Genomic DNA, 26,075 nt, shown 5'->3' with positions numbered 1-26,075 from the left:
ATTCTGTCAGGGTATGTATCCGTTCAAATCCTTTGACGCGCTCTCGAGATATCTTTATTTCCGTCTCGCGCGTACTACAGACTACGCGCGTTTTGCGTCACCGTTTCGCGATAAATACACACGTCGCACAGATATCGGCAAAAGCAAATATTCGCTCATAACCGGGAATTCGACGCATTACCGTGATCAGATAAAAGCCAGATTTGAAACGCGCTAATCAGTCTCGGGACAGGTCAAATCGTCGATTAGAAGATATATCTATTACGCGGGCCGATGAACGAGCAAAACACGCGTGCCTGGAATTCGATCGTATTTAACGAAACTTCATCCCGCCCGCAGATCGATCAACTAATTGGCGTTTGTTGTTATAGAAATCCGGATTGCGGTATCCACGGAAACTATCGTCGGCAACAATACCCTGTCATTGTGCCGTAGCGACAGCGTGAATGTAACTTCATTCATTCTGGTGGCGGACGTCGCGCGATCAATTTTGCGGGTCCGTTGAAGACACGCGTGCGCGCGCGAAATATATCCTCTCGTCGAACGAGCAAAACATAGTCGTCAGGTGGAAAACAAAAGCGGAGAGGCCCCACGAGAGATCACGTGTTGCGATAATCCGATCGGGTGGTGGCGCGTGCGCGATCAGCCGTGCACGTTAACGTGACTCCGATCAATTATCTCATCGGGCTCATTAATTGGGATCCCGAGTAAGACTCGGTACATATATCGGCCCGGGCCGATACGAGAGGACTCGTTCCGCGGCGCACGGAATGTGCACGCGTTCATTAAACATCCGAGGATCGAAAGTGCGGGGGCAAAGATACACAGAGGAAGAGCAAGTTATATGAATTAATTTCAGCGAGAAGCGACTTGAGATGTGTGTATTCCCTCCGTTAAGATACAGAAAGTGCGTGTGTCTTCAGGTGTTTTTTTTTTTTCACTCGTGGAAATAAACACGGAGGTTGTTTATGTTTCGATCGGCTACAATGATACATAATGCATGTATCACTCGTGCGAGTAATACATATACGTGTAAAAAAAAAAAAAGCAGTATCAGTTCGCCGCAAACAAGGTTTTCGCGGTGGTGACATTTAAGGATTGCGTTCGTCTTGGTTTTGCATTTCCTTGCAGGAGTCATAAATAACTTCCGCCTTGAAACTTCTTCAACTTAAAAAACCTGTCAATTTTTACACGGAAAGAAGTTACGCGGCAAGAAAAAAAGACAGAAACAAATTATTTATTAACCATTTTTATCATTTTACATAAACACGTATTAAAGAAGAATTTTATTTATTTCTTAATAAATTGTTTTTTCAAATTCTAACACATACACGCACATGTGGAAAACATATATTTGTTAAGTATCGTAAAACATATGACAAAACTTACTTGCGTCGCTTGCTCTTTGAAATCTCGACAACGTACACGCGGCTTCAGAGTCGGTTTTGCGTTTTCGGCACACCGATTGCTCTGTTCGTCTTTCTCGCAAAGAAGAAGCAAGTTGGAATCTGTAATGAGATCGCCTTCAGCGCGACCATGAACTCGAAGTTTGGTTGCATCCTTCACGGATACAACCGACGCAACGCGTACAACGGTGTCACCAAGGAGTTAGTAGATAGTTGCGGGCTAGATTGAGGGTGATTGGGTAACCGCTAAGTATATCGAACTTAGAGTACTTCTCGTCCTTCGGACAAGGACGTGATGCTTGTTTGCTCAATGACGACGCGCCGCAGAGAAATCTCGAGTTTACCATTGAGATAAACGAAGACAACGCGTTTGAATTTGTATTATTTTGCAGAAAGAAAATTTGTTATTTAACAATCGAAGATGAGACAAAACAATTTGCAAAATGTGTTTGCAAAAAAGTTTTTTATTTTTTTCGGCCACACAACGCACACATCAGCTTAAAGACTTGACCGAAGGTAAAGGAAGCGAGCGGCGCGATGTCTTGATAAAAGGAATATCGTCTTTTCGTACGTTGACTCGGCATCGATGCGTGTAATCGTTCGGTAATGCCGCAAGCCGCGTACCAAGTTCGCTTCTTACGACGATGCCATGTTGCGGTCTCGCATTCTTCTCTTCTCTGCTTCATCAGCAATGTTGCATCGTAATTTTCCATATAACGTGCCGTTCGCGATATTTTTTTTTTTTAACCCATATAGTTCAGTTTGTTAAAATAAAAAAATATAGTATCACATTTTGCAACATTATATTTTGTTTATTTTGCTAATGAATTGCGCAAAGGCGCATATTTCACAATGTACCAAACGAAAATAATAATAATAATAATAATAATAAAATACGTACTTTTTAAGCACTCAAATATGATAAACATTCAGTTTGAAAATAAATAGCTTGTCCCTCGAAAACTCTCGTTCCGCGAACGAGTAGCAATGATGTGATCTCACACGAAGATGATCGTTCCCGTCGTCTTTCTCGTCGTCGTGTGTAGTTCTCGTAATATAAAAAGGAACGTTAGTATTTGCGACACGATGGCCGCGCAATCTTGCTAAGTACGCGCGCATTTTCCAGAGAGCGCGCTCTTTCGGCTTAAATTTCATTTCACTCCAAGATCCCGACGAAGTTCGTCTTCGCGTAAACAATCTTGGCTGCTCGTGGTACAATATTTTTCAAGCGCGACGCGGCGCGATACGCGCGGAACCCGAACGACTGCTTTTCCAGCATCGGCAACAAAGTTTCTCCGGCTGTTCACGGGTGTACATCATCGAACACGGCGAATGAGAGAGAGAGAGACAGAGAAAGAGAGAGTTCTCTCTCACTCTTTCTCTCGTTTTCTCTCTTTCTTTTTCTCTGTCTCTCTCTCTTTACCTGTGCACAGAGAGGCGTATGTACGTCGGTTACTGCTCACTCTCTCGAAGAGTGAGTTCTCAGCCTCCTCGACGCGGATCCCCGCATCCCGCTCCGCTTCGGCCTCATCGCGCTCTTTCGCAATATCATTCTCCGTCTCCCTTCGTTTGCTCTCCTCGCTGTCTCCCTCGCCCGTTCCCTCGAACGTGTCCGCGCTCCGTCTTCTTTCCTCGGTGTGTCTCCCCGGTGGTGGCAACGAGCGAGTTCGAATCGAGGCAAGTCGAAGGGCTCTTCTCGGGTCGGGAGGAAGAAGGAACGAGCGCTGAGTAAATGCTATCCTCTCTCAGTCCCCTCCGCTCCTCTTTCCTGCGTCCCTCTTCTTTTCTCCTTCTCACTCTCTGTCTCTTTTTCTCTGTCCTTCCTTTTTCTCTTCCTTCTCCCCGAATCTCTCTCTCTCTCTCTCTCTCTCTCTCTTTTTCTTTCTCTCTTTCTCGAGCGGAGGTCAACGTACAGGCGCACGGCGTGACCGAAATCACACACACGCTCGTTGCGAACCCGCTCGACTGTGACTCTCCTCATCTTTATTTGGCCTCTAATTGTTCCTTCTTCTTCGGCGACGCCCGCCGGTCTACTTGCCGTTGCCGCCGAAACCGCGCACCGATGACAAACTTTTTGGAGTTCGCGTAAAGATTCACTCGGGCGAGTCTCTTCGATAACTCCAATGAGACTTGAAGCAATTTTGATAGATTCGAGGTGAAACCCACGATTCTCCCCGGGGACGTTTTTTTTTCTTTCCGAGAGGTGTATCGAATAGAAGTGATTCTCGATTTTCTGATTTTTCTTGTATACTTTTTACATCTCTTGAAAAAATATACGACAGTATCGCTTTTCGTATGTAAATTTGGAAAATAATTTCGCGAGTGATCTGTCATGTTGTTAAGTAAATCATCTAAAGACATTTTTATTATTTTCTTACTTACAACAGCGATTTATTACATAAAATATTTAAGACCTGCAGTTTTTATATCAATTAAGATCTACGGTCTTTTAGCAGAATTTTCCTATGAGCATATTACCGGTGTGAACTCTTTTTTTAATCGTGTATAAATATCCGCGGCAGCTCCCGAAGAAGCCGTCAGGCATTAACTCGCCGCGGAGCGCGAAGGTAAATACACGCCGTACGTCATGTATAGACGTGATACGTGAGCGGTTCGTTCCGCGCGCGAAGGGAGAGATAATCGACTCCCACCGCTTGCTCGGCCAACCTGCGTGCAGGGTGCAAACCACAAATCAGCGTGAAAGAGGCACGAAGTACCACATCGCTCTTACGCAGGCGCTCGCCCGCTCGCTCGCCTCGTTCGTTCGCTGTCCGTGATCAATTATATGCCTCGGTATATAGATCCACATCGAGGTCGATCTGCCGCCCGCAGGAAAAAGAAGCTTCTTCTCTTGCCCGAGGCGTGACCCGTTTTTGCGATCCTCGACTGGAACAGGTGGATTCCGCCGGAAACCGACGACGCGCCGTCGACGACAAGTACGTACGTCCTTGTGACAATTTGTCGTCGTTTTCGTTGACGCGAAGTTTGTTGAGTGAATTATCGCTGATTATGGGAGGAGAGGGAGCGCCGAGTGGCAGAAAACTTACCGTGTCCGTGAAAACATCGAACGACATCGTTTTCTCAGGTCAAGCCGGGCCCCAAATAGGTAGGTATGCCTGCCTGTTTCGTATACTCTTGGGATCGCCAGCGGGGGTGCGACGGGCTTAGGGGAACAAAAGGAAGAGAGACAGAGAGAGAGAGGAGAGGGAAAAGAGAAAAAGAAGGGGAAAGAGGACCTCGGGTGTCACACGGAACAGATTAATGGTCTCGGAGAATTCTTGGTACTCTATCCTCAGGTCAGACTCTTTCTTCAAGTCCCGGGGCTGAGAGAGAGAGAAAGAAAGAGAGAAAGAGAGAGAGAGTGCAGGGCAGCCAGAAGGCTGCTGTATACGTGATGTGTGGACCAGAAACACCCACCCACGTCCAGAAAATTTCATTCGAATCCCACGAGCGTCGCCCCGCTCGCGGCGGCTTCCAAAATGTTAGGGCGGGGCAGGGAAAGACCCCGGGACTAGGGTCGAAGTCACCCTTTGTGGAGTTAAAGCCCCGCGACGTGTCGAGATTATTTTTTTATTTATTACGAAAGGACGAGACGGGAACCGCTAATTGCCGTCGGTGATTGCGAGGCGATTTGTAGCGAACGAAGGGAAATCAGCGGGAGAACACGCGGTGAGTTCGATGAACTCTCGGCTTCGAGAGAGAGTGAGAGAGAAAAGTAGAATGTTATTATGGTAACGGGTTCTAGGCCGGCGTGATTCTAGAGAAAAAACGCTGATGATCGCGTTTTATGTCTGTATGTACGAGGCGATTCTATTTCTGGACCGCTGATACGGTTTGCGCGAGGACGAATTAATAAATGTATTTTACGTTAAATATATCGGTGACACTCATCTTTTTCTCCGTTTCTTCTGTCTCGCTCTTTTCCCAGAGAACTCATGAGCAAACTTTTCTCGTTGAAATCCGAAAAGGTAAAGGTCAAAAAGATCACATATTTTCCGTTAAATGATAAGGACTTGGAATTTCCCCATCGCTCTGTAAATGGTCGTCGTCGTAGGGATTCTTGATAATCAGACAGTGATTCCTCTTGTCTCTAACTTTATATTTACGTAGTTAAGTGTGTGTGTGTGTGTGTGTGTGCGTACGCTTTCATACAAGAATAGAGAATCTGAGTTTTTTTATCCTAATTATTTCCAACAGACTATTTTTATAGAATATTTAATATATATAAGTTATAGATAGATATTTTTATAAAAATGAAAAGATAGGGTATACTTACACAGTCACACACTGTTTTAATGAAAAATTATTTATCAAACCGATATATATATATATATACATATATATATATATACATTAATTGTTGCTCTCTCTCTCAATAAAACAAAAACACTATTTAAGTACTACACTAATCGCATTAGGTGACGAAAAAGAATCGTGTGACAATACCCTCAAAAAAATCACATCCAGTTATATATATTCAAATTTTCGCCGAGTTTTACAATTTTCCATCTTTCCCATCTTTCTTCATTTACTTTAATCTGCTATTCGCCGGACGACGATTTTTTTGCGGACTTTTCCTTTAACCGAACTCTCGCAACGGCGAGAACGGCGACCCGGCGATAACGAGTCGATTACTTTTTAATCCGAAATTAGTTCGCCAGTAATCCAGTTAGTAATCTGCCACAGTTTTTTTTCTCGCATCCAGAAAAAACGGCAACGTGAGTGTCAAAGGTGAGACGTACGTACTTTCTCGGCGATTGAAACACATTTTTTCCTCGTCGATTTGTCGAACTTTGAACTCTTTGAACTGCGATATTTTCTGCGATCACATTTTTTGATTAATTTTTGTTAATTAAAAATCTCTTTGTGTGTGCGCACACATAAATCTCTCGAAATAACTCAACCCGCGGTACGAAAGAGTCATTGAACCATAAGTATTGAATTATTTGTTTATTTTGCGCTATTACGCACGCATGAAGTGATATCTTGTGCGAGTTCGCGGTATTCGCGAACTTTTCGAAACTTTTCTCGCGGCAACTACATACGAGAAAGAAATCGAGATTTCGTGGGCGGGCTGCGGAAATTGATTTGTGTTTTCGGAAGAGAACGGCTTTCCGGTTTTTCGTCAATGAGACGGTTTGTCAGTAGCGGCGAAAATTTTTCGTTGTATCGGAGAGATATCAAAGCACGACTTTTCCACCGTGAATCACAGTGAATTTTCTCGACAAATTTATATCTTTCGTCAAGTATGGTAACCACATTTGTATGTGTGTTACTGCATAAAATTAACGATTCAGCGTTCGATGGAACGCTCTCTATAATTATTTGGCAAATATTTTACTAAAGGTAATTACAAATGTACTTCGTCATTTTCGAAGTGTAACCAAAATAAAACATCCGGAGGTTTGACGAATTGCTGAACAAATATAGTTTGCGCGCGTGTTTACGCTGGTAAATTGATTGGTCAATTCGGCACGTAGGTGCATGTCAAGACGACGAAGGGTCATTCTTCTTTCTCACGCGCCGTACAAATACGTTCAACTTGACCCCGATTACGATGAATCGGATTTCCGGACTACGTTGATCCTGGCGGACACCCTCGAATCAATCCTCACGAGGCGGCAACGAAAAGCGCGAAGAGGGAAGAGAATCGAAGCGATTCGAATCGCACGGAAAGTGAAACTTCGTATCCTCGCCGGCTTTGACCGTACAGATACGGGGCTTCCTCCTTCGCGAGCAATAATTTACCAAACGGAATCGGACACCGATATTTCCGGATCTCGTTACGCGGGATATATCCCACGTATTGTACGTTCGAGTTTCCTAAACACGGTCGTGTTAAATACAACTCGCTGCGTGCTTGGAAAATATATTGTATTTCGTGACACAAAACGTCTGCGGAATCTAACTATAGAAAATGTAAAGCGATATAAAAAGTAAAAAAATCTTACGTAGATTTCCCATAGATAAGAAATGGTAGAGTCACCTTTATATATATAAACTCTGATTAGATAAGAGTGACGTAATATTTACTGAACAATATTTAAAAAAATTGTTGGAAAATTCTTCATTTAATATCTACGATGGAAAAATTTCTCGTACACATAAATCTCAGCCAAATTCGAACACCTCGATATTGTTTTGCTTCACAAAGACGTGACATCTGTCACATCAAACTCTTCCGTTACACCAAACTCGCTCGTAAACGAGATATACGTCGCGAAATCTCGCGATGCAAAATCCACGGGGTTGCCACGAAAGGTTTGCCGGGAATGACATGTGAGGTTAGGACGGTATACGTACCGTGTCCGTCGTTGCGTGGACGCCGGGCGTCGGGCGCTCACGTGGCACCCCTCCACCGTCTTCATTCTCGCAAGCGTCATGCATGAGGTTCCCTCCGCACGCGTCCGTCCCTGCGCCACACCGTAGGTCCCACGATCTTCTTCTCCCACTCCGTTCGGTTGCTCTGCCGCGCGTCGGTTCCCCTTCTCCGTCGCGCAGCGTCCTCGAGAGTAGCCGAGGAGAGCCGACTATCGTCATCGCTGCTGCTCCTCAGTAACGCGAGCGCCTTCGTGGAGTGTGGTTTGTCGATTGGGTGCGATTCGCGGCCGTTCGTTAACGGTCTGTGACACAACGCAACGGCGACGCGTTCTCTCGTTCCTCTTTTGTCCGTCGATCATGTGGATATACAGTGCTACGCCGAAACAGTGTTGATCGTGTTGCGTCTTTCGTGAGTAAAACCGCATCGCGCAGCTTAGACAAGTGTTGAGTGATCGGTAAAAGTCTTAATGCTGCGCGTGTGACGTTTCTCATTCACTCGAAAATTCAAGCTGAGAAGAATTCGCCACGGGTGTTTCGTAGTAAACAACAACAACAAAAAAAACATCGGAGTAAACGAATCCATACTTCAAGTAACGTGTACATTTACAAATACCCCCAAGTGTGTGGCTGTCAAATTTTGACACCGAGGTAGCTGGTCTGTTTGTTTTGTTAATTCGAATCTTTGTCAAAGTGCGCGCGCGCGCGCGCGCGCGTTGCACGCTTTTCGAAGGAGAGAATGCAGAGACGCGTCACGCACTCGGTCGGGCAGCAGCAGCAGCAGCAGCAGCAGCGGCGTGCTTGCGCCGGCTTGGTTTTCGGCTCGCCGAGTGGCGACTGAGGGGAGAGGAGGTGCGCCGGGGGTAAGCAAGAAGGGATGTGAGAGCAGCCGAGTGCGGAGTGTAGGTAGCGGCGTGCCGCATGTAGGTGTGGAGGAAGAGTAGGAAGGGTGAGATCTCTTCGAGAATGGCTGGCTGCTCGTGGCGAAAATTGCTGATACACGACGTAGGTGCTGCGCGCCGCGACGCCAACCACGACGTGACGGCCACGTGCCGCAGCGGACGCGACGTCGTCGTTGGCCAGTAGCATTAACTCGCCTCCCCCTCTTTTTGTGCCGGGTGATTGCGTGCCGAGCATGTCGTAATCACGCGTCGGAGTGAACACGCGATCGAAGTGTACCCGCTGCTATATTCAGGTTTTGTATAAACAGAACGGAGGCGCGCGCGCGCGCGCGCGTACCTACTCGCGTAAGATAGGAGTGTAAAACACAAATTGCGGGATTGAGAGTTGACCGACTCGACGAGTCTGGGCGAATATCACGCAGAGAGAGCACGCGCGCGAAGTTGAAAAGATTCTCGGAGAAGCGTTTGACAACTGTCGTGAAAGAAACGCGAACAGGTGGCTGTTTCTTTACGTGTAGCGAATAATACGTGTAAAATAGTTTTTCCGTGTGAACTGTCAGGAAGTTCCTGCGCACATACAACTTCCAGATAGTGAAGGTGATCGCGTAACACGTGCGATAAAAGAAAAAAAAAAAAGAAAATAGTTGAAAACGCGTCCACCACGATTCCTTCCGTCCGTTGTGCGTGTTGGAGTAACACGTGGTTTCTCCTCGTTTACGCCCAAGGATACGTATTGTTCCTATAAAGTGCAGTGAAACATAACGTCCGTTCGCGCGATAATCGTGACAGAAAAGTCAAGCGAGATATTTTGAGAGTGGAAGTTTCAGTAGAGTGATCGTTTTTAACTGAGATATACGGTTTGTTGTACTCGCCGCGTGTCAGCCGAGAGATATTCCGCGCTTCTCAAACTTTGTCGCATCGAGCCTGAGATAAAGAAAGCGCGCTAAAAGAGAGAACAAGAGATATTATACGACCCATCGAAAGCAGAGCAGAAAAGAAAGAAAGAAAAGAGAAAGCAAGACAGCAAGAGAAAAAGAGACAGAAGCAAGAGGGAACGCGCTTCGTACTCTAGTCCAAATCCCGGCGGGAGTTCGAGGAGAGGGTGAAGAGCGTTGTGGAGGGGGAGTGATGCCGGCCGTGAGCGTGGCACAGCGCCCTCCAGGTGGAATCCCACTCCACGCCGGTGTGCCGGTAGCGCCCAGCAGCGTAACCGCCCCCGGTTCGTCGGGCCGGTGCCTCGGGGGCCCGGCAGCGCCCCCCGCCGGCTCGCCACCGCTGCCGCCGTCCCTGCAATCCCTCGGCGGCGGCGTCGCCACTAATAGTAATAACAATCCGGTCAACAACATTAATCACAACAACACGAACAATACCAACGCGCTTGGGGGCGGCAACCCCAACAACGCCGTCAACAGCAATCATCATCTCGGCAACAGCGCTCTAGGTATCAACACGGCAAGCGGCGCCACGAATCCCCTACAGGCGATGGCGTCGGCGGCGGCATCGCTCACGCAGCTTAACAATATGGCGAACGGCCCGCTACCGCCGCTTGCAGGTACGGGCCCAGGCGGGCCCCCTAGTTTGCCGCCGCCGCAGCCCGCAACGACGCCGACGCACGGTGGCCCACCGACTCCGCATGGCGGCGTCAACGCCGCACCCCATCTGAACGGGGCCTCACCGAGCCCACATCCAATGCCTCCGCATGGTATGATGAGCGGTTCACCTCACACACCCCACCATATGGGGGGTAATGGACCCTCGCCCCATCCCCATCATCCTGGACCTCACATGGTCAGCTCGCCGCATCATCCAGCAGCGCCCCATCCGATGGGTCCGGCCGGCATGATGGGACCGGCCGGTATGCAGCCTCAAGGCGCGCCCGGTATGTGCGGGCCCGGACCCAGCGGTCCGATGGGTCCACACGCGCATCCTCAGGGACCAGGAGTACCTGGACAGCCGCATATGCACAACGATCCGTTCTTCTGCTCGCCCTTCGGATCACATTATTTCAGGTAATTTTACGACACAACTAGCAACACACGTGTATTCAGAGAAAACTCTGTACGTCGCATTTCGAAGTAATTCACACAGATTGTTCTGAAAAGATGATTAAATTGTACAATATTTATCAAACAAATCGTACAGTGTTTCCTTCCACCCTTGTGCGCTTTTTAGGAAAATTAGAATTTAATTACACGATGTTCGATCTTCGCGACATGTTGCGTCTTGGCGACAGCCTGAGTTTTTTTTTATTTTTATGTCTCGTGAGACGTGTAAAATTTCTGAAAAAAGTTCTGTACAATGATAAAAATAAGTAATTTGTCGTTATATCGGTCGTAACAGTTCGTCGTCACGCGAAAGAACCCTCGCACGTGCGTCTCGCGGGTCGGAGAGAACTTTGTGTGAACGGGTATGTAAACTTTTTCTCTCGGGTTTGCGCGCGAAGAAGGGTAGGTAGGAGAAAAAGAAGAGAGTTGATGCGGGGCAGTCACGCGAGCTTTTACGAAAAACTGTATCGCGTGGCCGCGAAGAAATTTCCCGCGAAGCTTTAGCTCTTGCCGCCATTTATGCGCCGTCTTACTCCTCTCTGCATCGTATCGTCGATATAATCCCGACGTATGCTCCGTTTTTATATCGAATGTTTCTTTAATCAGCAATTTAATCGCCACGTGTTAGACTTTTTTGCACATTATCCTTGCCTCGGGCGTGAATACTAAGTAAGCAAATAATACTCAATATACAGATGATATTATTGATAGAGTGATGACTGATATAGAGTTAATGTTAAAATAAATTTATGTAATAATTGTTCTTGTATATTTTCATGTGTGCATACACGTATGTGTTACTTTTTTTTTTACTAGCTCGCGATCTTCTTCCGTAATTTTTTATGTACAATTACAATAAGAGTTAAAAAATTGCTACAAATTACGAGATAAAAAAAGAAACAATGCAAAATTAGTTGCGACTGACATTAATACGACAATGACTTGCTGTGAAATTGATACGCGTATGCATTAACGTTTTTTAAAACCTTGAGCCAAAATAATTAAACGAGTTTTTCTGTGTCTAGAGATTTTGTAGCAGTTTTATTTTTACACGAGAGATTTTGTAATTTAATTCAGTGCTTTCGAAAAATATTCGATATATATTTGTTTCTAACAAACGAAAAAAAAAACGGGTTAAAAAGTGAGAGACAGGAAAATTATGTGCAATGAGAGAACAAAATTGAGATTATTCACTGCTCGTCTTCGAGATTAATTCGAGATTACTCCGTGACACGATCACGGAGACCTCCTACGGGAGGTTTTTTTTTCGCCGCGAATATATTTTTAGACAATTGTTTTACGCGGCCCGATACTTCGTTCCGTGCCAATCGTTCGGTAGTCGCTCACTAGTACGTTCTCTCAGGCGTAGTAACAGTATACCTCGAGAATCCGTTATCGTACCTTGACCAGGATCTTCCTGATCACTGTTTTACAATTGAATCGCGGTGTGTAACCCGCTCGCTCCGACTTGAGAATAATATGTACAATTTAGCTCAAAAAAAAAAAAAATTATATACATATAGAAAGATTTCGAGCAACGCTGTGTAGCTTATTTGCCAACGCCATCTTGCCAAGGCCAGATGTGTAGAATAATATATTGTAACAGAACCGTTAAAAATAGAACTCCGACTTCTCGAATAGAACTCCTACGTCTGCCAAGTATTCGATAATTTAACACAATATAATTTTGCGCAATAAAAAATATATAATGTATATAAAAAATAATACATATGAAAAAAATTCCATTCATTTCTCGCGAAAATTCAACGTGACAAGAATGCCGGATGAAATTTTATTATTTGAAAAATCACGATTCAAAATAGAGGGGAATAAATTTATTGATGTCGCGCGGCGGGTGCTCCTCGGGTCAGGTGCGTCGAAAGTTGTCGTCTTGGTTGCGATATCGGTGTCTCTCAGGTGCCTCGCAGGTGGGAAGTGCTCCTGGCGCAGGTGTGCATGTTCGTTCGTACGCGCGACTTCCTTCTTTGCCCTGTGAGGAAAAGTCTTCAAGGGTTAAGAAACATCGACATATATATATATACAGTCTCGGGATACGTGTATACGATGACGATTATCCGGTATTTCTCCTCTTCAGCCTTCTTCGTATCCGGTCTGAACGTCTCTATCGCCTCTACATCATCTCTCCGCTCGCAGTCCCCGTCGGTAATCGTACAGGCTCATTAACATAAGCGTTCCACCCTGCTACATTCGTACGAATGACGATGCTATTTTGCTCGCAAAGTTGCGGTAAAAGTTTTTCTTTTTTACCTCGCCATTGCCGCTCGAAAACTCTCGCGAAAAATTCGGCGAACTACGTCCGTCGCCGTTCACAACTGTTGTCATGCGTTCAAGACGAATTCATTAAATATTAATGCATTTGATTTGTGTGTTGACCGTCAGAGCAACTTTATATCTCAGACTGCAAATGAAATTCTGAATAAAGTTTCGGATCTCTTGCGTGGTGAAGCCTTCGTTCTCCGTTTGTTCGGAAATATTTGCGGTTTAAGCAGAAAATTTAACGTTAGGTATTAGAAACGGTGCACGGCACGCGATTGAGATGTGTTTTCGGTTGTCCGAAGAAATTTTCAAACTTGTTTCGCACGAGAGCGCGAAGTAAGCTTCAGTTAATATCATTCTCGCGCAAGATCACAGTCGCGATATGTTACGCGTGTCGACAGATAAGAAAGCCCGCGTTTATGTGTCGTTGCTTTGACTAGTTCGCGACACTTGACTGAGCTTCTTAGCGAGTACGTGTAACTTCTGAAACTTGGGGAAGGGAAAATCCATTGCTACATCAGTACCGAGGGAAATACTGCAGCGTTTTAATATATCGCAGCGTACTTTTTTTTCGCGGACATCTGATTCCTTTTTCGAATTAACTTTGAATTGCTGATATCTTTTTCTGTGTTATTAAAGTAAATTATACAATTCCCGAAGGAATTAAACTTTACGTGCGCGACACGCTTGCGATTAAAATGTCTGAGGATTTATGTAATAGAAAATAATTATAAGTTCGGCGTCAGTGTGTATTATGTAAACTCTTGAAAATGTGTATATATACATACACACACACACACACACACACACATATATATATATATATATATATATATATGTATGTATATATACATGTATATATATCAACTGAATAATTCCATTTCCTGCATAAAGATAAGTTCTTGTTTGCCGTCCTCGGTAGCGAGAAGAACAGCTTCGGTAATCTGCATGAGACGTAACTTCGACGTTCTTGTTCTCGAACACTCACTGCTAGTACACATATATATACATATATACATATATATATGTATACATACATATATATACATACATACATATATATCCTATTTTATGCATTATATCATTCAAATATTTGCACCGATTGCAACGTACCGAGGATTATGCGTGCACGCGTGCAACTGATGCTGTTTCATAATCGTTCGAAAAAGAAAGATGCGTGACGTTATCGCGATGACGCATCATCACGTGACAGCCTGACCGGTGCATTCGAAATTTGTAATCGTTGCAAAACGTTTTGAGCACGTGTGCAAACATATTCCAGGACGGCGAAGGTGACAAACGTGTTTTAACGCACGAATCGGTCGTGAAAGCGTTAAATCTCGCATTAAAATGCTCTACTAAAATACAAAAAAATAAAAAAACTGAAAAAATCGTTATCATGCATCAGATTTGCGGCGCGATAAAAAGATCAGCGAAAAGACAACCAGCGCGTCGAGCCCGCGGTGTGCGTGGAATAAAAATTAATTTCGTGACTATAACGTAAAACACACGACGAGAAATGGCGAAGCGTTTAAAGCACGATCGGAAGTACGAGCGCCGTCATTGGCCTTATCTTATCGCGGGCCTCTCGGTAGGATAAGAAGGACCTTGATCGCCTCAACAAAAGCAAATCGGCACCTTGCCTCACTTCGAGGGACTCGAAACGTCGATTTTCTTTGTGCGACCTTTTGCAAGCTTTTACCGAGATGTTTCGCGAAGTTTGCGGCGAACTTTGGAACTTTCTCGCGCGTTGAAAATTTAATTCGAGCTTTAATTAATCGCTCACTCGATGTCAAAATTCGACGACCGCGTTTTACTCCGTGGCTTTTTCTTAAGTGTCTTGAATTTTTAAATTCTTAGTTTTAAAGATTTGCAAATTTTTGCAAACGACAGAAAATTTTCCCGTCAAATTTTATCGAATACTCGCTGCTCACGAGATACGCGCAGAGATTATGCAATTTGATAATAATGGCTATCTCCAGTTATATACCAGAACACCTCCGTACAATTAAGCGCGTACAATAATAACAGCCGTGCTCTTCGATGCAAGGCGATTCTCCTCGTGTTTTTGTAACACAGCCGTTTCTCGTTTCACGCGAGACACCGCGAGCTGTCGTTCCAGCGGCTTTCCGCTAGCGCTCTCGCGACTAGAGCGGGATTAGCGTGCGGCACGTACCGTGTTTCTCGTTAGTTACAGGGTGTATAAAGTAAGCCGCGCGATGTAACCAGCGCACGTACGAATCAGCGAGATTATCCGGGAACTGTCCGCGATCGCGTTTTATTTTTGCGACGGTAAGAAGTCGAATAATTAGGTAAAACTCAAACAAGCTCGCATTTTATACAAAAAAAATAAAAAAAATAAAAAAAATAAGAAAATAAAAAAGTTCAAACTTGATTATTATTATTGTCAAAAATTTCGATAAAGCAAATTAAAGCGAATAAAAAACTTCTTAAACCTTTGTATCGGAGGCAATCGAGAGTATCGAAGTGGAAATTGTGAAAAAAGTGGAAGGATGTGTCAGGAAAGCGCGAACGAGGAGAAGATGCACCGGTCGTTTTCGTCGTCGTCGTCGCGCATAAAGCCGTGCGCAAGGAGCGTATCAGGCCGTATCGTCGGCCGGTTCCAGTTTCACGTGAAACTTCTTGGCGCGGACCGGCGGGTTCAAGGCGAGCATTCGCAAAAGGGGAGCGCGCCGTGTACACATGCACGTGCATGATGCATATGGATCGCGCGCGCCGGAAGTCGCGCCGGGGCGGCAAAAGAATTATCGAGCCGCGATGAAATGATTTTGTTGCTACGTTGCGCGGCCGCGCGCGCGTTCAATGTTTCCTCCTAGCTCGGTCGAGACTGATTTCCATGCAATCAGCGATTCGTATCGGTTACATCGACGCTAATTTCTTTAATAAACAGCTCGTCCCCGTCCGTCTGACACGTTTGAGATCATAATTGGGTTGCCAATTACAATTAAGGCACACGTATATATAACAGAAATTCTCTTCGTGCGTACATCAACGTAATAAAACTAAAGACACGAGACGGGAACAACTTGACGATGATTTATTTATTATCAGATTCTTCTTTTGACAAAACAAATTGATACTCAGAATCGGTCGATGCAGGTCGATGTGGTTGAAACACCCGAACGTTGATCGAGGTCGGCGTTTTGGGAATTATTGAAAGGAAAACTAGATGAGAGAGAGGCGCGAGCGCGCGCGCGCGCGTGCACAACAATGGCGACATCAATAAAGAGGAGAAAGACCTCCCCGAGTCACGGTTTACCTAGAAACATCGATGCAGGTGTCTCTCGGGACAGGTGTAATTTGGCAAACGTCTCTCCAGATTGTCGAGCTTTTCTTCTCGCAGGGCCGCGTTCGTCTCCTCGTGCCCGAATTTCACGAGAACGGGAACTGTGTTTATTTTAATTAGAATTCTCGGTGTAACAGCACACACCGAATGTAAATTAGGCTTCGCTGAATAATTTGTTTTAATTTACTCAGAACGCGCTTAGAATTCCACGTTCCAAAATTTTGTGGCCACGACGCTGCCGCCTCGACGAGTTATATTTCTTTAAGCGTATGTGTGTATTGCGTGTCGCGTAAATTAAAACTATGCTGCTGATGTGCGAAAACGCTTTGAAACGCGCGTTTTTTCAAAAATATAAAACACCTCCGTAATGGCGTTTCGTAATTGATTTTATTACCGCGTGAAGTTTTCACTAACTTTTTTCGTAAAATTGACAGGTTGTAATTAATTTTTAACTCGCAAGTCGAGATACTGAGACTTGGAACAAAACAAAAAAAAAAAAAACAAATTGAACTTAATAACCGCGGATGCAATCTCGCGGTCTGATAAAACTCGGATATGATCTGCGATCGGATTCTCGGCGCGAATCCCCTTCGATCCCGGGGCCCTGAAGAGTCGGGGGCCGAGGCGATTATGATTTCAACGTGCATAATCGCTTTGCATGTGAGTAGGGATGCGCCGTGGAAGCGACGATAGCATCCTCTTCTCCCGGATCAATGGCGTTACGAGATTCCCTTGATTTACCCGAGCCGCTCATTTATACTCCCTTATCTGGATACTCCGATACTCGATAGTCGATCCGCACGTACGTCGGACCCGTTAAGTTTTATGGGTCAGGTTGCCTCGAGAGAGGTTCCTCGATTACACCCACTTAAAGAAGATCCCTCTCACGAATCACGCTGCAGCGGCGGCGCGCGTGTTCATACGTAGGCCTGCATTTCTCGGACGTACGTCATAGTGTAAACATCCCTTATCTCCGGTCGCTCACGAATCCGCTATCGGGTGTCGCCGACGTCGAAGAGAGACCTCTCCTCGAGCCTCTGATACGATCGCGGCCTGAACCGACGCGTATAGGACGCTTGTTAGGATCTCACGGACGTGCCCGATGACGCGTAACGATACGCCCGATATTGTTCGCTTGATTATTTTTCGACGACCGACACCCCCGCGTCGTCAGTTCATCGCTGTCATTCGTCGTCGTCGTCGTCGTCATGCTATTTCTCTTTCTCTCTCTCTTCCTTTATGTGTGTGCATGTGTGTGCGAGTGTGCTGCGTCGTTTCAATTTAAATTCATTATATCCAGAATAATAGTCTCTTGTTCATTTGGAGCTGAGAACGCGAGACGCCGCCGTGTAGAAAACACGGAGTCATTTGTCTTCATTTGACACGATTCGGCACGAGATGCACAGGCGCGCATAATAAATAAAACCCGAAGAATGAATTGCTCGAAATATAAACTTTTGGATGCCGCTTGTGGAATTTGTATGCGGCGCGCGTTGCGAAAACGGGATTCGACAATCCGGCCAAAACCGAAACATTGATTAACTCGTCGTGACAGCCGCTCTTTTGTCATGCTCTTAACGGCGAGCGTGGCGACGATCTTGCGACGAGCGTGTGTGCGCGCGCGCGCCACGTTGCTTATTTATAAAATTCGCGCGCGACATTTGCGTTCGTAGGTGACACGGGCTTCGTTAGCCCACTCGAAAACGTTTACGACGACAAAGCGTCCGTTTATTCATTCGCTCGTTCATTCAGCGTTTCTGCTACGGGCACCGCGGCGTTTATCCAGATCCCGGCAGCGCGAATGCGCCTAACGACCTGTCTCCGGCTCGCGCGATTAACATCGTCACCTCCTCGTCGTCGGGAAGAAGCGACAAATGAGCCCGTGACTGTTTTACGACGGACACTGTCACGACCTCGACAATTCGGACGGCTTATTTTTATACACGCGGTTATTTACTTTTGACGGCCGTCATAAATAAGCACTTGTGCGCGTCCGATTTCGTCATCGGCATCGGACGGTCGATGGCGCTCTCTCCGAAGAAGTTGCACATTTTTCTATTCTCGTATCACATTAAGGAAAAAAAAATGTTTAATTTTACGTATACACAGAACTATGGAAAAGAAGACTAGAGAGAAAGACGTTTTTTTTTTCTTGAATGAAAAGAAAATTTTATCGATTTTGCAGATTATCATCGAGAATTTATTGATCTATCAGACGTTGAAGGCACCTTCAGGCGTCGAGTTATGTGAATGTAACGGGTGTCGTCGCGCGGAAATAACGACCGATCGGCAAATCAAATAGCGGGCTATAAATAATGAGATTTAGCGCTGCCCGTCCGAATGCAGCGCACGCGACCTCGCGAATCTCGCCAAGTTGTCTGTATATTCCATAGAGAGCCGTGGGTTCAAGCGACCTACCTGCGCCCGTCGAGAGCGCGCGCTCTGCTAACGTTCCGCAGCGGTTCTCATCGCGAAGCACGCGCCAAGTCAATGCACGAAGCGCGAGCGCAAAGTCGAACGAGAGCATCTTTTAACATTTATGACAGAAAGAACCGGTTTCGCCGACGTCGTCGTTTGGCTCCGAGAGAGAAACAGAGAGAGAGAGAGGAGGAGAGAGGGGAGGGGACAGGGAAAGAGACTCGTGTCTACTTCTCATTTCTTTTTGTAGTTTTATAGTTCTAGTATAGTTACAAAGAGACAAAAGACCGGTCAAGATATGAAGTTAAATTTACTCAACGAGACTGACCGCTGAATATCGCACGTCTCTTCTGATATTTATACAAATTTATAATCCCGTCGTATTCTTTTCTCTTTTTGTCTTCGAGCGCACTTGTGTTCGACAGATTTTGTTGTATAACACGAAAGAAAGGAGATATAATATCAGTCCCGTACGGCACTTCACGTCACACGGCAGAACGTACTACGTCGACGGTTGCATCGATGCGCGTTTCGCCGTGTCGCCATTCTTGCATCATCGCGATTGCGTAATCTCCTGGTCCCGTCCCGCGCGGCACATCGCGTCGGTGTGTATGTATGCGCGAGATTTTAAAATGTCAAGAATCCGCTGGCACGTCCAGATCGGAGTTGTCCGAGCGTGTTGTTCATCACACGGTCCTCCTCTATTATTCGATCCCACCTTTTCGCGGTATTTTCGAGAAGAAGAAAGGAAGAGAGAGAGAGAGAGAGAAAGAGAAAGAGAGAGTTCCGCGGGAATACATTGCGGGACGCTCCGAAGTCCGATGACTCGTCGGGACCTCGACGATGACTCGAAGATATTTCTCCCGTCTCCCTTCCACACTACACGCCGCGCGCTCGATGTCGAAAAGAATCTCGGTGCGCAAGATGAGAACCGCGAATGATTTGCCAGTGAAGCAGTTCGTTCGCGTTGGAGTCTTGCTCGTCTCTCCCATCTCTGATTCTCTCTCTCTCTCTTTCTCGCTCTCTCGTACCGTCTTTCTTTTTCTCTCTACCGTTTCTTTCTCTGTCTCCTCTTCTGTTTCCCTTCTTCTTCCTCTCGCGCCTTTGCCTCCGCTGGTCTCGCCGTGGTCCGTGTTCTCAAGGCCGCCTCCTCGAATCCTCCTCCCTCGCCTCTCACCTTCTCACCGTGTTTCTCTCGTACTCCTCTTTCTCCTCCCGCTCCTCCTCCACACCTCTAGCTCGGCCTCTTCCTTCTCTGCTCTCTCGTCGTCTCCTTCGTCGCTCCTATCTCACCTCAACCTACCTCTATCCTTCGACACTGCCGTTTCTCCTCAAATCTGTCTCTCTCTCTCTCTCTCTCTCTCTCTCTCTTTCTTCGAGCATCTCCTCTCTCGGCTTCTGTGAGAGAACTTAGCTACGCGCGCGCTACGGCACATCGGAGTTTTGAGCAAGCTCAAAGTCGATCGTAGTTTGAGTTTGCCGCCAAGGCATTGGCGGGATGCATCTCTCCGGTAGAAATTGCAGGCACCTTGCAACGTGGAAAATGTCGTTTGACCAGTTCGCGCTCTACGACCGGGTTGCTCGCGTCGGATCTGGTAGTAGGTCCGGTTGCGAATCTTCTGAGCAACTTCGAAAGTCGCTTCGATCCTTCTTCTTCTACCTGCTTTTTCCTCGGCTGTTGTTTTTTTTTTCTGGCTATGACGCCGGGAAGATAATCGTTTGGCTATTTACGATCCGCTCTCGCCTTTTCTTGTATAATTGATTTTTTCACCCATTTCTTATGGTAACCATAAAAATTATTTCGCATTTTTCTCATTAAGCCATTACGGATTTTTTGAAAAAACTACAAAAAATACATCGTATTCTCCATCATCACATTGATATTACATGTAATTTTTATGTACAATGATATCACAATTACATTTATATAGATACACACACATTGAGATACATTAGAAAATTAATTAATAATTATTATTTTTGCTTGTAACTAGACGCACGTACATCGTGCATTTATGTATACATGTTTCTCATTGTTCTATGTGCTTTTAACGTATATAACGAAACGGAGGCAGGTATCTCCCCTTCTTCCTGTCCACATATCATTTTAACATATCACAATTCACAATTCCTACACCGTGAAAGACTTCGTTGTAGACTCTCAAAGAACTTTTTTTTCTTCTTTTTTTTTTTACCGGACGAGCGATCTCGAGCGTCAAGATAAGAGCTGTCGCATTAACAATGCAATCAAAACGTTGAATCACACTTTACGACTTGCATTTTTAGCAAAAATTAAATCAGGGGAGCAGCGCCGAGAGAATGTGTACATGTATGTATATACATGTATGTACATATATATATATATATACGAATGAAATATGAATTTATACGAAGCGTAACAATTTAAGTTAAAAAATTACGCGCTCGCGGTAATCGCGGCGTGAAATCAATTTTTCTGTTCCCGTTCATTCAAGGAGTCGCCCATCTCCTTTTTTATTCCCTTGCAAAGTGACTTATTACGCGATACAAAATCTTACGCTTCGCGTGATAAAAACTTCGTACGCGTCGATGTTCGTGCTACTTGAAGCACACGAACCGAATGAGAGAGAGAGAGAGAGAGAGGGAAAATGAGAGACCTCCACCGGTCCATTCGTCGACGTTTTTTTTCGGAAGACGAATCCCGCTCACCTTGAAAGGTACGTCGCGTGGCTCGTCGTTCGACCCGTACGTCGGGTAAGCCCTTCGAGAGCTACGCGCGCAGAAAACTTCGAAAAGTCAGCCGCGGGTTTCGTGTTCGGATGCACTTTTCCCCTCGGCGTACAAGCGGCGAGGACGCCCTCGCATGTATTTTCAAGGCGATCGTGAGCGGCCGTCGCCACCTCCATCGTCACCGCCGCCTCCGCCCGTTTGGCGTTGCACCTTTGCGCATAAATTTCAAAGACACTGATTCCGGTGTAAATTATACGAGCGCGCAATTATTCTCGCAAAAGTCGCAAAGGGGAAAAAAGCGATTTTCGATGAGCGCGCGCTTTCGAATCTGAATAATACATTGTTCTCCGCGAACAAACTGCGAGAGAGTTTGCGCTATCGCAATTTTTTCCAGTTTCGCGGTTGTTTTTTTTTTTTTTTTTTTTTTTTTTTTTTTTTTTTTTTTTTTTTTTTTGTTCCGAACTGTAACAACGTTACGCCGATATTCGGCTACGTGGCGTATTTGATCTGCAACTTTGCGTTGTACTTATCGACCGAAATTGAATATTTTTTATGCGCACACTCATTGCAGTATTAGAACAAAAAGTCAGAATTGTAAAATTTTGCGATTTTTTTAGAGAATGATGTTTCAATAGGAAAAATAACGAAAATTTACGTTTATTTAACCCTCAAACCGCCGGACTCCGAAGAACAATGTTATTTTCTACTTCACCATTTTTTAATTATTCTGCGGCTTAAAGAAAAAACAAATTCGAATATTGTGATACTTGTAATAAACTTGCGACGTGTATTTCGGGGTCCGGAGAATCAGCCGGTTATTCCGTTACGGCATCGCGCACACCCGTTACCGGCGGGGGTCGATTTCTGTCGTAACGTGATGTCGTTTTCGTCCTAAGCCGGATTTATTCGGCGCCTCTTATCCGCGAAATTATGGCGCGTGATGGACGCGAGTCACGTACCGATTCGGCGGGCTCGAGGCGGAGGAACGCTTGCTTATCGCGCGCGGCGAGAGACGACGCGAACGACGGTGTTTGTCTCGTCGCCGTTCGTCCGTGTGCGCGTGTGTGAGTCGAGTCGAGGATCATTTCGGAAACCAGTTCCGAGCGGTCCACGGATCGAAGCGCCTCGTTGTTGGGCCTCGCCGTGTGTGATCATCCGGCGAGGATTAATCCCTCCAGCGTACTCGGGGTCACGGCGAAGCGATTCACGAGGCTCTACATCTTCATTCTGCTTTTCGCGTTCCATTCCGTCGTTTCACTCTCACAGAGGAGTGCCTCTTCTCTGGCGCGACTCCCTTTTGCACGAACGGAAAATTCGCGCCGTCTTGTGGAGCGACAAGTGCGAAAGTAGTATCGAAGAGAGAAGGACAGAGAGCGTGACTTGTGTAAAATGATTTACATCGTCTTGTAAGATGATTTACATTTCGTCTAAAATGGAATATATAGGCAGTATATAATCAGTTCGAATTTTGTATCGCGTTTCGTACGCGCGATACAAGAATCGTATTTACATTTTGCAACATCTTTCTTGATTGCCTTGGTCATCATGCGAATCTCTTCGGGCGAGAGCGGAATAATTGAAAATGCTCGATGGAAATTAATACGCGCTGCGCGGACGCGGAAAGTTTATAAACTTCGTGACAGCCGGGTCCATCCTGTTGTAGCAATTAGAACGTATTTCCATTGGAAGCGCGTACCGTGATTGGCCCGCCGATGGAATAAACCCTATTGAGGGAGAGAGAGAGAGATGAAGCCCCGACCCCGATTCTAGTCATGCAAATTTATTCCAATAATTACGTTTGTAGGTAACTCGCGGAATACCGCGGTACACAATTTTGATATTATTGACAAGTCGATGGGTGTCAGACGTTTCCTATTAAATATGCGCGGCACTCGTCGATATGTCTCTAAATACGAGATACAAGAGAGAGAGAGAGAGAGAGAAAGAGAGAAAGAGAGAGCGGTTAAAGCAGCGTCCGATAAATGCCGATGGATTCTCTCCTCATTACGAAGTAATCGGGAATCTCGGGTCAATTGCGTTCATTCCGCTTACGTTCTTGACAAATGGCAGCACTCACGCGGTCATTTGTCTTCGCCTGATCAATTTCACCCGCGCCTACAACTTGAGGAATCGCATTGGAAATCGGTTCATTAGCAATTACAAGCGCCGTTGTATAATGTCTTGCTCGAGCGCGATCATACGGACACGGGCGGCGCATAATGGCGTAATATATCGCGGTGTCGGCTCGCGCGCGTTGCACGTCGGTCGAGCTCGTTTGATCTGGAATCCGAACGCATTGAATAAAGGGCTCCGAATCTGGCGTGGGCGTGTTTCGAACGTTCCGCCTTACGCGACGAAAAAAAACGCTGATTGCAAACAAGTCGTTAATTATTATCATTACGCCGCGACTTTATTGTGCCGCAAATTAAGCTACGCGCGCGGCGATATCTCAAAACAGGACGTAGCAATTTACGCCTCGATTCATGCGCGCGTGGGTTCTCTGGTTTTTGCGAACAATTTATTAAATTCGAACCGAATTGTTGTACTCGCAAAATTCACTTACGTGTCCCTTTAATTTTCGCGTAAATGTTAGATATCTCAGGAGACGCACTCTTCTGTATTAAGTTTTTCATGCGCAAGTCTTAAAACGCCGCGTCATAAACGCTGAACTAACGTAACGTGAGTAACGTCTTGAAACGGCTCTTGCGCACGTTACGGCCTCCGTGTACATATATATATACGTGTAACAATAAGATTTTAACCAGGCGGTTATGGTTATCGCATTTTTTCTCGGCGCGTAGAACGTCTCGTTGTAGTACACGCTAAGAGCACAAGATCGTTTCAAGTGCTCCACGAGGCACGTGTGTACTAAAGTCCTTCCTCCGCACTTCCTATGGGGATTAGCTTCTAGCGTAGGTGTTGGCGCGGTATAGTGGTGGCCACGTGGTGGAAACTAGCTGGAGCGCGAAGAATACATATGTATATGTGTGTGTGTGTGTATATAGTTCTCTAAGTGCTGCGAGCTTTTCAAACTTTCATTGAGAGACGGTCATCTCGCCCTTGTACTTTCTGGTAAGGAACGAATTGTCGAGTACACGCGCCGCCTCTACGTCGTTAATAATTAGGCTTTCGTTAGTCGTTCTCGTGGTAACGAGAACAGGAAATGCGACACGCAATCGATGGATTTGACTGATGACCGATTTACTTACCGCAGTTATGATTAATTTTACTTTATTTCTAACTGATGCTGTATCGGCAGGAGGAGACACAGCTCGAATAAAAAATTCCGCTCGGATTTGTATTTTACGGGTCTCTCTCTTTGGCGTTCCGTCTTCCTGTCTGGAACCATGAAAGAAAAGGTTTTTAAAGGACATCCTGTTTACGAACTAAAATCGGCCGTTATTTATCCACGAAGCTGTTTGTTTCGGTTGTGTTTCTTCTAAACTTATTGTCTCAACTCTCAAGGACAAGATATTTCCAAGGGAAAAACTGAAAAAAAAAAAAGATCTTTTCGGAGGCAAAACAGAATACAAGGATTTTGTATTTTTAATTAAATATGGAGGAGTGTACATGTATTTTGTTTTGATCGATTTTTATCGAGTGCCTCGCAATTGTGTTAAACATTTTTCGGACGAATTTTATCGCACAGTTTTTTAAATAATTATTAAATTGCAAAACTTCACAATTTAAACTTGAATTTTATTTTTATTTTTTTTTTATTTTTTATTTTTTATTTTACTGTTCGAAACGATTGCCGCGTGATTCTTTTTATTCTTATGGCCGAACAGTGCCAGACATGTTTCAAAACCATGTAAAAGTCCGAACAGCCTCTCTGGCGTAAGCTAGTTTTCCAACTAAACTCTCCGGCGCTATCGTGTGCGCGATCGATGTTGCGCGCTGACAGAGGCACAATTTTCGCGCGAAACCGACGATCCGCCATTGGCGGATTAAGAAAAACACGGGAAAGGATTTATCTCCACTTTCGATCCTACTTTCGGCGGTTCTCGCGCTTGCCGCCCATTCTCCGACGTGTCGATTTTTGGATGGGATTCTACAGTAGGTGCGCGAACGATCGATAATCTGTGTCAGGAAACGAGAAGAGAGAGAAAGAAAGAACGAAAGAGAAAAAATTCATTACTATTGAAAAATTTCGCGGATCTCGTCGGAATTGCGGGAACGACCGGTCAAAGAAATCACCGCGGGGACGACGATATTTTCCGCGTTACCTCGTAAAACGAACGTGTCCTCGACACGTTGCGGAGGACGGGGAAAAAAAAATCAGAAAAGGAGGATTTTTTTTTTTTATCAGAGGCTCCCGCGCACGTGTCGATCGCCTTGCCAACCTACCTGTGTCGCGTTTTACGCGAGATTACGCTCGCCAGTGCAAAGCTATTTTTTATGCAACAGCGAGCTGTTGTGCGGGGTTTACTCCGGATTCAGAAGCTTCGTACCTGCTCGGAATCGATCATCGATGGTTTTCAGAACACACGTTTCTTTGTTGTTTAAAAGGAAATAATAAAATATGCTAAAAAAATATGTATCTTCCTTCTATCATTTGAGCAAGTCATTTATTTAAAATACAAACTTTTTACGATATAATGTACACAATTGTAATGTGAGATTGCAATATAAATAACATTGTAAAATATGTAAATTCACATATAAATCTATATATTTGTTTTATAACAAATAT

At 45.3% G+C, this 26,075-nt stretch overlaps 1 protein-coding gene across 6 annotated transcripts in view; it reads left to right on the top strand.

Moving 5' to 3' along the window:
- LOC109856561 (LIM domain-binding protein 2) overlaps window positions 1-26,075 on the top strand; it is a 131,423-nt gene that overhangs the window by 57,585 nt on the left and 47,763 nt on the right. The window contains exon 1 of one of the 6 annotated variants that reach the window (XM_020431962.1): window positions 10,255-10,635. The exons of the other annotated variants lie outside the window; for them this stretch is intronic. Coding sequence (XP_020287551.1) covers window positions 10,316-10,635 — 320 coding nt within the window. The 5' untranslated portion in view covers window positions 10,255-10,315. Of the gene's footprint in view, window positions 1-10,254; window positions 10,636-26,075 lie in introns of those variants that run through there. 6 annotated transcript variants of the gene reach the window in all.

The sequence above is a fragment of the Pseudomyrmex gracilis genome, unplaced genomic scaffold (genome assembly GCF_002006095.1).
Source record: "Pseudomyrmex gracilis isolate BER0280 unplaced genomic scaffold, ASM200609v1 scaffold_123, whole genome shotgun sequence".
Lineage (NCBI taxonomy): Eukaryota > Metazoa > Arthropoda > Insecta > Hymenoptera > Formicidae > Pseudomyrmex > Pseudomyrmex gracilis.
The sequence above is the reverse complement of the archived record's forward strand: the minus strand, read 5'-3'. Positions and strand labels throughout refer to the sequence as shown.